This window comes from Trichomonas vaginalis, chromosome I, assembly GCF_026262505.1.
Source record: "Trichomonas vaginalis G3 chromosome I, whole genome shotgun sequence".
Lineage (NCBI taxonomy): Eukaryota > Parabasalia > Trichomonadida > Trichomonadidae > Trichomonas > Trichomonas vaginalis.
Genome location: NC_067203.1, coordinates 12,083,880 through 12,101,342, shown reverse-complemented (window position 1 = coordinate 12,101,342; position 17,463 = coordinate 12,083,880). Strand labels below are relative to the sequence as shown.

At 30.0% G+C, this 17,463-nt stretch overlaps 4 protein-coding genes and 2 pseudogenes across 6 annotated transcripts, besides 1 other annotated feature; 2 read left to right on the top strand and 4 right to left on the bottom strand.

Annotated features, from left to right (window-relative positions):
- Nucleotides 1-194: 194 nt before the first annotated feature.
- TVAGG3_0972600 lies at nucleotides 195-3,882 on the top strand (annotated as a pseudogene). Its single transcript has one exon. A coding segment is annotated over exon 1 (3,688 nt).
- A 298-nt stretch (nucleotides 3,883-4,180) lies between these two features.
- Nucleotides 4,181-4,764, top strand: TVAGG3_0972590 (uncharacterized protein; the record flags this gene model as incomplete). Its single annotated transcript, XM_051253733.1, has 1 exon — nucleotides 4,181-4,764. A coding segment is annotated over one exon (584 nt), but the record flags the coding sequence as incomplete, so codon positions are not given.
- Nucleotides 4,765-7,030: 2,266 nt separating this feature from the next.
- Nucleotides 7,031-15,419: a mobile genetic element.
- TVAGG3_0972580 (keratin-associated protein family) lies at nucleotides 9,683-10,105 on the bottom strand (the record flags this gene model as incomplete). The annotated part of the gene is made up of 1 exon (XM_051253732.1): nucleotides 9,683-10,105. The coding sequence occupies one exon, from the start codon at nucleotides 10,103-10,105 to the stop codon at nucleotides 9,683-9,685; it is 423 nt and encodes a 140-aa protein (XP_051079306.1).
- On the bottom strand, nucleotides 10,962-11,855 carry TVAGG3_0972570 (uncharacterized protein; the record flags this gene model as incomplete). The annotated part of the gene is made up of 1 exon (XM_051253731.1): nucleotides 10,962-11,855. One exon carries the CDS (start codon nucleotides 11,853-11,855, stop codon nucleotides 10,962-10,964), a length of 894 nt encoding a protein of 297 aa, XP_051079305.1.
- Nucleotides 13,781-14,680, bottom strand: TVAGG3_0972560 (uncharacterized protein; the record flags this gene model as incomplete). The annotated part of the gene is made up of 1 exon (XM_051253730.1): nucleotides 13,781-14,680. The coding sequence occupies one exon, from the start codon at nucleotides 14,678-14,680 to the stop codon at nucleotides 13,781-13,783; it is 900 nt and encodes a 299-aa protein (XP_051079304.1).
- Nucleotides 15,420-15,568: 149 nt separating the features above from the next.
- TVAGG3_0972540 lies at nucleotides 15,569-17,208 on the bottom strand (annotated as a pseudogene). The gene has a single exon. A coding segment is annotated over exon 1 (1,640 nt).
- Nucleotides 17,209-17,463: the final 255 nt, after the last annotated feature.

The window sequence follows — 17,463 nt, the reverse complement described above, 5'->3', positions numbered from 1 at the left end:
TTCATACATTCCTTTTCAAAGTTGTGAAATTAAATAAGACAGGAATTAGATTTAATGTATCAGGGTACGCATTCTTGAGTAAATTAAAATGTATTCGTCACGTCGCAGATGATAAAAATTTATGTGTTCTTAATTCATTTTATGGGCTTTAAAAAATAAACTTTATTTTTATTTATTTTTTTATTCTTACATAAATGAACAAAAACGGAACCGCTAAAATGAATGATAATCAAATTAGAGCAGAAGGTAGAAGGTTATTTAAACGCTTCTATAACATTCCTGATGGTGTTAATCCTAAAACTCGTAGAAGCTATTTAAATGAAGCAATAGATGCATATGAAGGGTTTGACATTTCATCAGAAAGTGAGAGATTAGCGAGAATGTTAAATGTTAATATTGATTTCTATTATTGTGATCCTCAACCAGAAGACGTGGACATAAATAAGGTAGACTTTCCATTAGTGGAATCAATAATGATAGATCCAGAATTTGAAACAGTAAATATTTTATTAACACAGAGTCCATGTGGAAAACTTCACGCTGACAGAATAACAGACGTTGAAGCACTCACCGGCTATAAAGTTTGTCCATATTGTAAAGAAGAAGTTTATTCTATCCGTGATGATCCAGAAAGGAAAAACCAAAGAAGATTTTTAAAGCATTGTGAGAAATGTAAAGAAAATAATAGAAGATTAATTCAAGACGTTCAATTGCAAAAGACCCAGCAACCATATGCACCACATATTACGAAACAGAAGATATATCAGTGGTTATTAGCTCACAATTTGCAGAAATATTATAAACCGACAAGATATTATATTACTTTTGACTTTGAAACATTAGAGACTAAAGAAGAATTACAACTTTCTGAGTGTGCAACTTTGAATGCTTACTTAAAACCATTCATGGTATCATCAACGGTTAAATTAAATGATAAAACGTATACGAGAAATTTTTGCTTAACTTCGAGTGATTCTTTTATTTCTGATTGGATTGAGTTTTTATTTTCAACCTGTTCATTAGTTGCTAAATCAAATATTGAACAATATGAAGAATTAATGAAGCCGCAAACGGCGGGGACTTTGTCCCATACATTAAATGAAAAACAGAAGGAAGCATTTAAAGAACTTCTAGATGAGGAATTCAATAAAGTGAATATCATAGGTTTTAATTCGGGAAAGTTTGATTTAAATTTAATTCTTCGTGATTTAAACACTGCAAAATGGAAAATAAAATCAATGCTGGGTTCATCTTCACAATTTAAGCAAATCATTGTAAAGAAAACAAACGTTCCATATGAATTGAGATTTATTGACATCAGAAATTATATAGCGGGTGGGACATTAGACCAATTCACTCAAGATTTCGGAAACAATAAATCACGTGTTAAATCCTTTTTCCCTTATCAATTCATCACGTGGGAGAATTACGAAGAAGAATTATATAAAGTGGAACCATTCACGAAAGATTCATTTTATTCAGCATTAACTCAAGAAACTATATCAGATAGTGATTATCAAATATATCTCAATGATGCTAAAAATTTTAAGAATAGATTAGAATATTTTATTCATTATTGCAATAAAGATGTTGAAATTATGATTGACCCAATCGATAAAATTATTGAAGAAACATTTGTTTATAAAATTGATATGCTTCATAATCTTTCTTTATCATCGAATGCTTCATTGATTCGTTACGCTTTAGCATATAAAGACTTTAATCCTAATGAAAAATATCCTGAGGAAGAGATAGAATCAAGTTTTGAATTAACGAAAAAGTATTGGAAATATAAAATTGAATCATATAAGAAACAAGATGAAAAAGCAGAAAGAGATACTAAAAATAATGTTTCAATGGATGATTTTCAATACTATCACGATTTAATCCTTTCATCTAAATGCAAAATGTGTGGTAAAGCGTTTACATATGCAAATAAACCAACATTGGATAGAATCGATAATGAAAAACCACATACCAAAGAAAATTGTCAGTTAATGTGTTGTTATTGCAATGTCGTGAAATCAAATAAAGATGAAGACATTCAACGTTTAAGAATCAATTTAAGAAATTATGCATTAAAAAATAATTTACCAATGACTTTAGATTCAGTTGAAGCTTATCACATTCTCCGTAATGGAATTACTGGTGGTCTATCAAATGTTCAACATCGTGTTAATCTTAAAGGAATCACGCACATTAATAAACTTTCATATAGTCCAGAAACTAAAACTGTATCAAATGAGGACACTTCCAACATCATGACTCATTTCGTTGGTGTTGATTTTAATTCATTATATCCTTCATCATTTTCATCTAATCCTCATGATTTCATTCAATATACTGACCATAAAATGTATATGCCGGGAAGATTGAATGGTGTTATCATTTGTGATACAGCAACAAAGAAAGCAAAAGCACTGGGAATAATTAAGAAGAAAAATACTTTATTCGTGGCTGAAGTAAAGGGTCACATTGATGAAAAATACATTAATGATTACATAAACTTTTTACCGATAATAAGAAACTTAGATATTATCACAGATGAAAAAACAATTGGCAGTTTTATGTATAATTACATGAAATCAAACAATCTACCAGTTGACCAGAAACAGAGGAAATTAACTCAGTTAGCATCAACACACAACCAATATCAACCATTTTCTTCTTATTATCTTTGGTATCTAATAGACAGATTTCATTTTATCATCGATGATATTCAATCAATTTTAACATTTACGAAAAACACTTGTTTTAATGAATTTGCGAACGAATTTATGAACGAAAGACAAAAGGCTGAATTAGAAGGAAATAAAGGAAAAAGTTTATTTGCAAGATTTCACTTAATGGATCATATGGTTACGATGCAATGAATACACAAAATTACGCAAAGACTAAAATAATGAATGCACAGAAGGCACGCGTTGCATGTATGTCAAATAAGTTTAAAAACATAAGAGAAATAGGTGAGGATACATATCAAGTGATGCTTAAAGATAGATTTTATAGATGTGATACATGTTTACAAGAGGCATTCTTCACTTTAGATAATGCTAAATACTGGTATTTGGTTTTCATTTATGATTTTATGTATAAATGCATGGATGTTAATTGTTTTCATTTCATTGAAGGTGATACTGATTCATCTTATTGGGCTATTGCTGGTGATCCAAGTCTTCCTAACACTCAAGCATTTCAAGCAATTGTTACCGATAAAAAATTTTATGATAAAAACATTTTCAAATTCGCACCATTTGATTTCTTCTGTTTTGATGAGAAATTTAAACCTAAATTAAAGAATAAAGCTGAAGAAAAAGCACATGAGAAGAAGTTATTGGGTTTTGCAATTGAGAAACAAGGTGATAACATGGTTGCTTTATGCCCTAAGTGTTATACATCATTCAACGGTTCAATTGATGGAAGTGATTTTAAAAAGATTGCACACAAAATGAAAGGTGTTAGTTTACGACAAAATAAACAATTAACACCTAAAAATTATTTGGATATAATAAATGATAAAGTGATATTTGATGGTCAGAATATTAATTTACAACTTAAAAACGGGTCAATGACTCGCTTAACAATCGGTAAGACTGCATTAACAGGAGCACACACTAAGGCTGTATGTTGTGAAAATGGATGTTGTATGCCATTTATTTAATACAATTTAAAATTTTATTTTTAATAAAGCCATAGAAGAGACAAAAGGAACCAATCGATTTATACCAAATGGTTTTAACTTTCAGATTCCAAATAATCAACAACAACGAATTTTTCAAATCCCACCACAGCATCAACAGCCGCAACAACGACCACCACCACCACCACAACGTCAACGGAGAAGAACATTCACCCCTGAAGAAAGAAATTTCAATAATTTGATGCGTCAACAAAATCAAGGTTTGAGATTTTATCCGGGCAGTAATGGTATACATATAAGGCATCCAAATTTAGATAGAAGATATACCGCTGAGATTCATATTTTACCTAATAATACGGTTAATTTTGCTGGATTTTATGATCATCATCAGGAAATCTGGACTCCACCATTTGATACCGTTTTAGAAGGAGGAACCGTTAATGATGCGATTCAATATGTAAATAATGGTTTTATACTATGATTCAAAGAGGTGGGCACCCTTAAAACATTTATTTTATTTTTATATAAATGGATAACGCAGATTTAGAAAATTTAATTGATGATTTAGTACTTAATCAAAATTTTCTTAATTATTATGAATTAAAATCATATCTCCAAAAACATAATAAAAATATAACGGGTGATGATATGGATTATTATTATTCGTATTATAAAAATGAAATTTTGAAATATCATGATAAAATAATTTCTGTAATTAAAGACAAAATTAAAAATAATGAATATACAAAGGGAAAAACTAAATCACAACTTAAACAGTTGAAAGATTTCAAAAATAAAGTATTAACAGAAGAAGATATTGATGAATTATATAAATTATATAATCCTGAGCCGCAAAAGCCAAAGGAACAAAAACAAAAGAAGAAAAAGCCGAAAACAACACCAAAAGAGAAAGTAGCAAATGTTCAACAGCTAAAGGTGCAAAACGCCCAAGTCCTTCAGACCATAAATGAAGCACAAGCTTTAATTTATGATTCATTAGTTAAACTATATTCAGCCCGACTTTTAAATGAAGATCAACTTTTGGAATTCATCCTTCAACATAAACTCGAAGCGGGAAAGTATATCAAACCTTTATATACAGCATATTTAAAACAAATGAATAGAATACATCCAGAATTAATGAAGGGAGGAATGAAATCCAAAACTTCATCATCCAAAATCAAAGCAGATAAAATTAAACCACTTGCAATACCAAAACCTCCAACGACAGTACCTCCTCCTTCAGTTAATCCTTCATCATTCACTTTATTATATTCATTTCAAACATTAAAGAAACAAAAAGATTTTAAAAAGGATTTCAAGATATTAAATAAACCAATTGACCCGAAAATTCAACCGTTAAAGGAAAAATTTAGTCGCCCTTCATTTGCACCATATCCATATTCATACGAAATCGATCATCTAGAATATTCAAAAGGAAACGTTACTTATTTATTTGCCATTAACATTAACACTAGATATTTATATTGCATTCCGTGTGAAAGGGAAAACAGAACAGGAAACAAGAAGAGCTATTCAATACTTACTAGATCATGAAAGAGTAGATAATATAAGGGGTGATGGTGATAAAGGATTTCAGGCAGCTATGGCTCATTATTTCCCACAAATTAATTTTTACTTTTCATCTCTCCATATACGTTTCATAATAAAATAGTTGATGCGGTAATGAGAACTCTTAGAGATGCGTTAGGGGTTAACGGTCAGATATACTGGGATGGAAATCATGACTCCATCATACAGCAGTTAGTATATTATTACAATAATACATGGCATAGAACTATAAACATGAAACCAGTGGAAATGAAAAATGATATTTCAAAAGAATGGGAATATATTAGAAAGCAAATGGAAAGGTTAAATGATGTTAAACGTGAACAAATTAATTCGGGGCTCATGAATTTTAAACAAGGGGATAATTTGATTCATCTCGATTATGGAAAAACTGATAAATCAATGACAAAAAAGACGAAGATTTGACACAATAGCTGAATTTGTTAGATATATTAACGGCAATGCATTAGTTGAGTTAACAATAAATTAATAGAAATTCCGATTTATTTTATTACTCCATTATATTTAAATAATATTTAATTTTTTTTTTCGTAAGAAATGAGTGACAACAAAGCAGCCAAGAGTCCTGATTCAATTAAGATTCAGAGTCCAGACAATGAATATAAAAAGAAATAAACAGAATTAAATCAAAAATATGCTATTACAAAAAGAAGCCGCAATGCGGTGGGGCTGATGCCCATAAAACTAAAGTAATTGAAAACGATAAAGAGAGAAGAAAAAATAATCGAAAAATTAGAAACTTACCGTTCAATCCTTAAACTGAGTGAAGCAAAAATAAAAGAATTTAATAGAATAAATAAATTGATTGGAAGAGATGAATTTAATAAAGATGAATTTTTAAACTCTATCCAAATTTAATTTTTATTCCTCTTCGACAACGTCTCTTCGAGACGCCGAACCCTTCTGGGTTCTTCTTTCCATCATTACTGCATAACCGCATCTTCTCGGTTTTCGTGGTTTGTTGTTTTTAATTGTTCTTGCATCATTTTTATCATTTCCTCCTTGTTATGATTCGTGGTAAATTTTGAGCTTGTGGGGTATCCATTTATATAAAAATAAAATTTTGTTATCAGTTATTTTATCGTTAATGGTTTTTAGGTTCTTCAATAATTAATTATTTTTGAATAACTGATGGTGTCACTACGTCACCATGTCACCTAGGTTTTAACTTCTTTTAAAATGATGACAACATGACATTTGACAACAGGTACGAAAGGAGGAAGGCATTTATGAATTATTTTTGAAGAACTGAAGGTGTCACTACGTCACCATGTGTCACCTGGTTAATTAACTTCTTTTAAAAATGATGACAACATGACATTTTGACAACAGCTGGGTTGAATGCAAAAATAAATTCAAATCATACTTTATAAAGCTTCATTTACAGGTATTTCATCGTCAGTAAATGAATCCTCATTATCGTTTGGTTCAACCTGTTTATATAATCCTTTCATTTCTTCTTTCAAAACATAACACCATGTTGTTTACCATCTATTCTTCTCTGTTTCCTTTCACATTTATCCTTAATGCTCATTTGAAAGTTTTTGTCTTTCATGCCTGATGGTTTGCAGAATAGAGCATTTTTACACGTCATACCTGCACACAATTCATCATAATGTGTATTTATCCATTCATCTAAAGGATTTGTTGATAATTCTATTAAATCTTGTTTGGCTTCAGTCATCGGTATGATTCGTACATTAAATGATGAAAGGTCATATTGCATAAAATATGTTAGTAAATTATCATAAAATTCCTTTGTGCATGAATTCATCAAATTCTTGAAGTAATCAAATTGCCCTTGAATTTACCATTAACTCTTAAAACTACGTATCTTCTGTCTCCAACTTCAATTTTGACAGGGTAAACGTTATTAGTTACGAAAATGAAGTTTGCAACGTTCTGTGCTGTTCTTCTGGGTTGATTCTTTTCATTAATTCTAATCTCATTATCCGTTATAATTGATTTCAAAGCGTTGAAGTTTGCGAGTCTATCTTCACCTACATTCTTGAGTTCATTAAGTACAAGAAACATTTTATTCTCAACTACTGAGTTGAAATTACCCGTTAGCTCACCTATTTCGGTAATGTTTTTACATGAATAACCGGCGAGAAGTTCAGAAATAATGTCTGTAAATCTGTTTTTACCTGTTCCCTGAAGTCCTTTCAAAATAATTGCTGTTTCATTCTTGATTCCAGGATGTTGAATCATTGATGCAATCCAGCCGAGAAGGTATTTATACACTTCATCGTTATTATCACATATGGCTTCTTTAATGAAATTCATAAACATCTCAATTTTTGAGTAATCTGGTTTTTCGAGAACGTTGTATTTATAACCCTGAAACGTTGAGAAAACATCTGGAGAATCAGATTTAAAGCAAACACCCTTAACGGTTAATGAGGATAATTGATTTAGTAGTACATCCCATGCTGTTATTGTTTTACCTTCTTCTTTAAATAATTTAATCATTTTAAGTGACTCTTTCATGTTTGATTGAAGAACGAATGATATTTGATTCATTTTATCGTGTATGTTGTAATCTTTCTGAATGAAGTATTTATTTCCACAATCTACAAAACGGATTACACGTGATAAATCCTCAATTACTTCAGAACTGTTTTTATACTGATGATTTTCAGCCTTGCGTCTAATATCTGTTATCAAAACGAGTCATCAAGTTTTATATCAAATGTTATTTTTGGCTTACGTAATAAAGGTAAAACGTATTCATCATAATATTCCTTTTGATATAGTTTTAGAATCTTCAAAAACAAATGGAGAAGTCATTAAATGTGCATATCTACTACGTGCTTTTTCAAAATTACTTTTTGCATTTTCAGTTAAATTGCAGAAGTTATAAACGTTATCGTATGCTTCATTAATTAAATGATTAGGTAACGAATTAATTGCTTGAAACAGTGTGAATAATGTAACTTCTTTTCTAAATTCATGTTTCCACCGTCATTATGTACTTCAAAATCACTGATGCCATCAACTATGCTCTGCAAGTTTATCGTCAATGTTTACATCTTTGTTTTCATTCATGATAGTCTTTATTTCTTCATTCTTTTGTTCAACTCTTACCTTAATATTCAAATCATTCAAATATATCATTCACTGTTCTGGTTATGGTCGAGTCATAACTTCCACGAATGAATGAGTATGTTTTGATTGGTTCTGTTGCATTCTTGCGAACTCTTGAATCAGCCCATAACCTAAAGAACGCTTTGAATCATCCATAGAAGTCATTATGTCAATATCATAATCATTGCAGAATAGCATTTAATCATTCTGTTCGAAACTGATAGAAGAAATTAGTGTTGCAATAAATGTGAAGACCTCCTGAAGCGGTTTTAACGATAACATCTTTATCCGAAAGTTTTGATAAAATATCTTTTCTAACTGTTTCTTTAAGTTCATCATTGTATGATTTATTGATATCAACATCTATAATCGTTAAATTTGAAATTTTATTTACTAATAAAGCCATACCAGTTTTCCTTCCTCTTCCTCCATCGTGTTTGAGGTAGTTATGTAAATCAATCTTGTTTTCACCAATTCTTTCGTTGAGGGTTTTAGTTTCTGCACAACTAATTCCTCAGCTAATGAATCAATAACTTTTTCATCAGAAACGATATAGTTGCTGTTGTTGTTTGTTGCTGTCATTTATATAGGAATAAAAAAATAAAAATAATTTTAAAACTAACTTTATTTTTGGACTGCATCAAATTTCCGGGCTAGTTGTCTAAATGTCATGTTGTCATCATTTTTAAAAGAAGTTAAATAACCTGGTGACATGGTGACGTGGTGACACTGAAAACATTTACGAAATCATAAACGAAAACATTTACGATTTAATTTCCTTTGTTGATGTTGTCAAAATGTCATGTTGTCAGTAATTTTAAGAGAAGTTAATTAACCTGGTGACATGGTGACGTAGTGACACGTTCAGTTATTCAAAAATAATTAATTATTGAATAACCTAAAAACCATTAACGATAAAATATATTTTTGGTGTAAATTTTATTAAGTTCATCTTTAGTTAATAATTTGAATGGATTCGCTAATGTTCCACCTTGAGCCACAACACTTGCCCTGGCTAATTGTGAAGAACCTGGGATAATTACTCCATGAAATGATTTCATTGGTATCATTAATTTAGAAATAGTTGGCTTAATTAATTTTGTCATTTATGATAAAAATAAAATTGCATAATTTAAATTTTTTTCTTTCTCATTTTCTCATTTTTCTCTTTTTCATTCTGTTTTGGTTTCAGCAACTTTTCAAGTTGTTGTCTTGTCAGTAACTTTAATTTTAACTTTGGATCAAATATTGGGTTTCCATCTTTATCTCTTCCAATAACACCATATGGTAGAATCTTCATTTATACTAAAATAAAAATTTAAATTATGCCGTTCTAAAGTTTGTGAAACAAACATTGAGCGTTCATTGAACGCGAAACCATGCATAAACTGTCATAAATGGTGGCATGTAATCTTCACCCGAGCCTGTTGGATTTGTTGTGAAAGTATGGACATGATTTCCTCCTGGTTCAGTTGGTCGAAAAGTCTTTTTTGCTGAATTGTTATAAGATGGAGATAAAACGTCATAGCCAGCTTTATAGTCTGAGTTGTATAATGAGTGGTCTCTTAATGAGTTGCTATGGTCGCCAGAAAAGTTTGTAGTTCCTGTATGAGTGTGCGCAGGTAAGTTTGCTTCAGTAATTTTCTTTGAACCACCTGTTTGCTTTGAAGAGTTAGCACAGTATAAGAATTTATCTACAATCTGCTGCCATGTACCGAAACCTAAAACACTTGCTGGATTTGTTGAGTTCATTGATGTATATATTGAACCAATGGGGTAAATCATCTCAAGAATTGTATTTAATCCATTATGAATATTGAATTTATTATATAATATTGAAACTGGGTGAGTATTTAAAACTGGTCTTGTTATCAATATTAACGTATTATTTTTGAAAATAGCTTTTCGTACATCTTGAAATTTTGTGATTTCAGACCAATTTCTTCCATCACTACTGATATTTACTAAATCACCACATCCAAAAGCAATGAAATACCCATCAATATAAAATAAATTAGTAAATCTATAATTTCGAGTAAGTTTTGGAGTGAATGAATAAACCAATTCCCAATTTGATAAATCCTGTGATAAATAAATATGTCTGTTATAACTTACAGGATATGAATAGACCATACCACCTGAAACAAGAACATAAACATTTGATCCATAACATAAAGCTTCAATGTCTCCATCAGCTTGAAAAATTTGTTCAAATTGACCTTGTGGTATTGAATATGATCTATAAATTTTATCATTCTGTAGGATAAAATACATACCGTTAGTGTAATACCACTTACTTGTATAATCAATTTCCAAATCTGATGACATCATACTAAACATATAATAATTTATCCCATCCTCACTAATGAAAATTTGATTGACTTCATAAATTAGTACCCATTTATTATTAACACATCTAATAGGATTATTTGGATATTTAAATTTAGCATCTTGATTTAAATTACATTTGAACCATTGGATACAATCGAATGAATAACAAGGGCAAAAATCATCTCCAACCGTTATCATTCCCATAAATTTACCGTTATTATATTCAACATATAAAATTCTTGGATTAATGATTGGCTTTCGTGTATCAGGATTCCAAACAGATGGAGTAAATGACTCATAGTTTTTAAAATCAATTTGTTTTAAAATAATAAAGCACTCCAGCTGTATAAAATAAATACATGGTCACTCCATCGAAACATATCCATTCAAAAGAATCTATATCAAAGGTTTTATCTGATGATTTCATAAAATTTAAAAATGGTGGAGTAAAATAGACCTCTGATTGTTTTATTTCTTCATTAACAAATGATATATCAGCTTTCTTTGCTAACTCAGTATTAATGAATGAAATAACTTTTTCCTTATCTGCTTTCTTCTCTAACTCATTGTTAACATATGTTTTATCTGCTTTCTTCTCTAACTCATCGTTAACATATGTTTTATCTGCTTTAAGGTCTAAACATCCTGAAACCCATTCTGTATCAGCTTTAACTTTAAAAGTCTCCAATGTCCATTCATGATACCATTCAACCTTTTCTTTAATTTCATTATCTTTTTCATCAACATAAACCAAATTCGCCTTCTTATTTAATTCAGTATTAACGTATTCCTTATCTGCTTTCTTCTCTAACTCACTATCCACATATTCCTTATCCACCTTCTTCATTATGTCATTTAGGAAACCTTCTATGAATTCCTCATTTAAATTAAATCTTCCAATCTTCAAAACTTTAGGAAATGCATTTAATGCGTAATATCTCTGTTCTTCTGGTGGAATTGATGTTATATCATCCGTTATTCCTTTAATTTTTGAATTCATAAATAAAATTTCTTTTATATTTGATATCACTGCACCACCTTTGCAAACGAATTCGAAATGGTCATTTTTCAATACTATCTCCAAATCTCCATATTTCAACCTTTGCGTTTGTTCTGCCGTCTTTGAATTATATGCATATATGGCGTATGTAATGGTCTGAAGGACCTGGGCGCTTTGCGCCTTAAGTTGCTGTTGTTTAATCATTTATTACGATTTAAAAATAAATATTTAATCCGTTATCTCATCAGCTATTTTCTCTATTTGAAATTGCCATAATATTTCATTCATAAATTCTAAATCACAATCAAATAGGTCAGTTATTCTAAATTTAATATTTGATAAATCTTTTGAATGAAGAATAAAGAATTCCCGGATAATTGAAACGGATATGATAAAGAAAATGTGTTTAAGTTGATGGATAAAATGTTTTGTATTGATGGGTAAGAGTTAGGGTCTAATGTTTGATGTGAAAATCTCATTGGGGTATTAACTTTATCACATTTGATTAAAATGAAATTGGAACCAGTGTCAGAATACAAAACATCCCCAACATCTTTTTCAAAATTTAATATCCCCAACAATGAACGAAGATGAGGAGTACAAAATTTAATTTTCAGCGGAAATTTAATAAGGTTATTTATTTCATCAAGTTCAAAAAGTTTATCAGGTTTTGATTTAAAATTTTCTTCATACCATACGATAAATGATTCATTTAAATAACTTAAAATCATGTTAATATCCCATTTCGCTATCACATTATTTATATACATATCATACGTTTTTTCAAGGTCATCTTTAATAAATGATATATAATCTGAAGGGTCTAAAAGAATGGGATTAAATTTACCACTCACAGAAACGAGAGTAACATTATAAATTCCGCTAACTGTTAAATTTAATTCACAGTTATTATTCGAAATAATATTGATAATTGACATTTTTTATTACGATTAAAAATATGGTAAAGCGTTATTTTCCAGTGATAAATAAAACTAGAATAAGATTACCTCAAGAATTCATAAATTCAACGAATAAGAAATTCATTCATGTTATAAATTTTAGTGTTTTCAGAAAATATGAGTCAGTGTCATATTCATCAACAGGTTATATTTCACTTCATTCAAATTTAGTTCAATCAAACCCATATAATGACCATTTCATAAGATTTTCAGATGGTATTAAAAATGTAATTGATAGATTAAAATATGAACAGATTGACAATATCGAATTTTTGGAATTTTGGTTTAAATATCCCGATGGAAAAAAGATTGAAGTTAAAGATAAAGCTGATACTATAACAAAAACAATTACAATGACCGATCCGGATAGTGGGGAACAAAAAGAAATAAAACAAACGATAGAAACTGGTGAAAGGTCAATTATTATTGATTATGATTCAAAGGATTATTATTCGATAATGTTAATGCTTGAATATTAAATAGCCTTAACAAAGAATTTTTCAAGTGATATTTTATATTCATCAACTATTTTATTATAAATATCATTATATGTTAAATGAAGTTCAGTTGTTGTTCCGTTCTTTGATATCTTAATTGTGCTAATATCCTTTATAGGATTTATTTTTGCAACTGTTCCGCAGCATGAAACCTCATCATCTATGAAAAATTGAATCTTAACGTCTGAATCTTGAACATCACAAAGAATGGCGATAATGTGAATTAATGATTCATAAGGTAAAATAATTAAACCGGATTGATCAATTAAATTTATTATTGAATCATAATTATTAATTATTATATCACGGTAAATTTTCATTAATTCAGAATTAATGTCTATTTTATATGGGTTCTCGATGTTTGATGAAAGAGGCGGGGGTATGTTGGATAAGTGGGAATTTCAACAGGTTCTTTACCGGGTTCAGATAAAATGATTGGGTCTCCATTCTTTTTTTCTTCTCCTCATTTTCGGTAAGTCACGAGTTAATAAATTTGGTTGAGTTGCTGACCTTGTTAATTCAGGGCTAACATTAACTTTAACATTTTGAATAATTCGTGATTTATCATCATTTACGTTATAACCAACCGTAATCTCTGCTTTTGCGTTAGTGTTCTTTTGACTAGTGAAACGTCTTCTCATTTATAATCGAATAAAAAAATATATTTAAACTTTTATTTTGCTGGAAGTTTTGAATCTATTATTCCCTGTATTTGTTCTTGAAGTTGATTTTTAGCTGGTTCATTGTAATTAATAGACCTAATATATTCATTAATTGCATTCTTATAATCATCTGATTTCTCAAATTTTCTTTTATCTGATTCCTTAACTAAATCATAAGTTAAACCTCGTTGCTGATATAATGGTTTCTTAATTAAATCTTTGAATGCTTGAGATAAAGCACCTGATGCAATTCTTGCTACTATAATTGGTTGGAATTGATGTTTAAGTTCATCTTTAACATTTGCGAAAACTGGATCGAATAAAGCAACTTTAAAGAATTTCTTAGCTGAAATTTCAGGTCTAATATTTGCATATTGACCATCAAACTGGTTAGAATATCGTGGTAATCCATCCGGTCCCTCTTCAATAGCATTTAATTCTTCATTGAAATAAGAATATGGATTATAACGGTATGAATTAATTGGACCATTTTCACCTTCTCCAATGTATTGTTTAACAGCTTTTCCATTTTCATCAAATTGCATAGGATAACGTTCATTATATGCTTTACGTTTAGGATAATCCGTCATTGTTAATTTATAACCATTTATGACTTTAATATTACCTTGACCATCAGTAGTGAAAACTTCATTTATACCATCAGGCTTTCCATTTGGACCCGTAATGTCTGCTTCGTGTGCTTCCCAATTTGGACCATGACGTTTGGCATATGCTTGAGCTTCTGGTAATGTTAAAACGTTTCTCATTTGTTTAACATCCTTTTGAAGACCAGCAACAATGTGGACTAATTCTTTCATTCCGTCTGGAACTTTCATAGTTCTATTATATGCACCCTTTTTGTTTGTTCCTTGTTTTAATGGAACCTGTAGAAGATTTGCTATTTCTGTCATGTTTAATTATAAATAAAAAATAAAAATTAATTATAAAAAGTTAATCAAATTTAACACTCCTTTATTTAAATCAACTATTATTTTTCCATGTTCACCTAATTGCTGATATTGTGTGTAAAGTTCATTAATGCTCATTGGTAAATTCACTTGATAAAGCATAACGTTCAACTGTTGACGACTAAACCCACTGAAAATGAAAAGGGTGAAGATTTGATTTAATGTTTGTGCTTAATGCTTTGAAGTATTGAACAGCCATGAAGAATGAACACTGAATGTGTCGACATTGAGTTAATAACTGATTAAAATATGATTTCTCATTTGTTATTAGTTTTGATTTCACTGCATCATCTAGAAAAATGAGTGAATGCAAAAATTCTCTTCATCAAAATTTGAAAAGAAAGTGTTTCAAATAATTCATCCCGTTGTTTATCATAATTTTATCCTCTAATCCTTGCTCTCTTATTGTATTATATAATTCTTTATACATTAAAAAGTTTTTTAAATAATCTTCTGCTTCTTCTTGTGATAAATAAATAATTGGAATTTTGATTAAATGCTTTAAAGATTCAAATGTATCATCTGAAGGTGAACCTGAACGGTTGATATAAATTAACACATGTGAATAGGGGGAAGTGTTAGCAATAATGATAATTTGTTTTAATATCGTTAATGTTTTACCTTTATTTTGTTTACCAATTGCTGCAGTGATTGAATTTAAGTAACATTCAGAATATGGAATTTTCATTAATTTTTCCTTAGATAGAGCATTTCTATTATCACTCAATGCTTCATTAATCATATCATCTATGTATGTATTATATACTCCTGCTAATTCTTCATAAGGAGTGATGAATTTAAATCCATTTAATCAAAAATAAATTTATAATTTTAAACATTTCTATTCATCAATATTTCATCATATGAACTTCTATACTGTGGTGGTGTACCTGTTGGATGATATTTCAAACCTTCATCCGGTGTCCATGTCCAATATGTAGTCCTAGTAAACCAAACCTGAGGAGGATTTGTCACCTTTGAACAGTAAGTGTCATTTTCACCCTGAATGATTGGATAAGCTTTCACTTGTACTGTAACTTGTGAGTTGAAAGTTTCTAATCCATCAAAGAATATACCCGCTCCATCACGTTGAACTGGAATAGTGCATAAGAATGAAGTTTGGTCTTTCCATGTTCTAGCTAATGGCGTGCCATCATCTGCATTCAGTGGTCTAGTTAATGAGTCCTCGTATTCTTCTGTGCATTCATTCACTCCATCTAAATCAGAAGCTTGAAGCATACGTGTAAAGAATATGTCACCACTGTGGTCATCGCTTGATCGGGGAAGTTTCTGGAATCTATAGTGACCTGAAGACCTCGAAGCATTGGATTTTCTAAAACTGTTCTTTGCATTGCATTCTTCGGAAATGCTAACACAACATCTGTAACATTATGAAGAGCGTATGAGAAATCTGAGCTAATACCTTCAGGAGTGATGCAACCTCCATTTAGTGAACGAACGTCAATATGTTGAGCTGGAATCATGAATGGATCTTCCTTACTGAATAAACGTGGTATTGCTTTAACTGATTCTTCAATTAAACCGTATCCTGGTGTAATGCATTTATCCTCTAAAACTTCCATCTTTGTGCATGAAATAATAACGTCATCAACTGTTGCGTCAGCAGATGTAGCGGCTAAGCTTGTAATTAATTTGGCAGGAAGTCCGATTTGTTGGAATTTGCGATCATATTTATAAACATGATTCATAATCTTTTCATAATTTTCATCAGTTATCTTTTCATAAACGTAATTTTGTAAATCAGCAACTCTTAACGGGTCAACCTGACAAAATACTAAAGTATCCCTGAAAACATAATATTTAAGAATGATATCACCAAATGATTTAGGATAATCATCGAACGCCTGAAATGCTAACAAATCATTTACCGGAATAATCATATCAAAAGTGACATCAACTTCTTCATTTGCTTTCTTGAAAACTTCTGAAGGGTCAATATATTTACCACATACTGAGTTATCATATTTTTGAACATTATTATATAACGAATGAACAAACTTTTTAACTTTCCTTTCTGATTTTGGTTTATATGTTGCAAATGCGAAAGATTCACGGGCGCAATCCATCTGAAGATAACCGGCATCACCTCTTTCGGTTTCTACTTCTAATTGTTTAAAGCTTTGATTTGATGATTTGTAACCAACGAATAAACGCATGCATTTAAAAGCGGCATCACATGTGAAAGCTTTATTTGAAACTAGAGTTGCTTTAACTTTGCGTTTAATATATGTGTCACCTAATTGGTTCACATCATGAGCCGGATTTGTAATTCTTAAATGAGTTTGTTTATCATCAAAATATGGAGCATCAGAGTCATAGCATGAACTTTCAAGTTCTCTATAATATCTTCTACCGTCATTCTTTGCGAATATTTCATTTATCTTTTCGAATGAATGAAACACATTTCCATTAATCGGTTTAGTGTTTGGCACCAAATAGTTAGTCGTCATTTATTAATAAATAAAAAATCAAAATTAAAAGATGAAAATGAATTTTTAATTTTAATGAAATAATCAACTATGGCTGCAGGTATATTTAAGAAACTGTGGGATAAGTAAAAAGAGGAGCGAGTAAAGTTTGGGAAACATTGAAGAAGGGGCAAATTGGATATTTAAGAATAAAGAAGCAATTAGTGACGTTGCTGAATCAATAACACCAAAAGCTGCCCCAATAAGAGAAGTTTTAAATAAAGGAGAAAAAGTTTA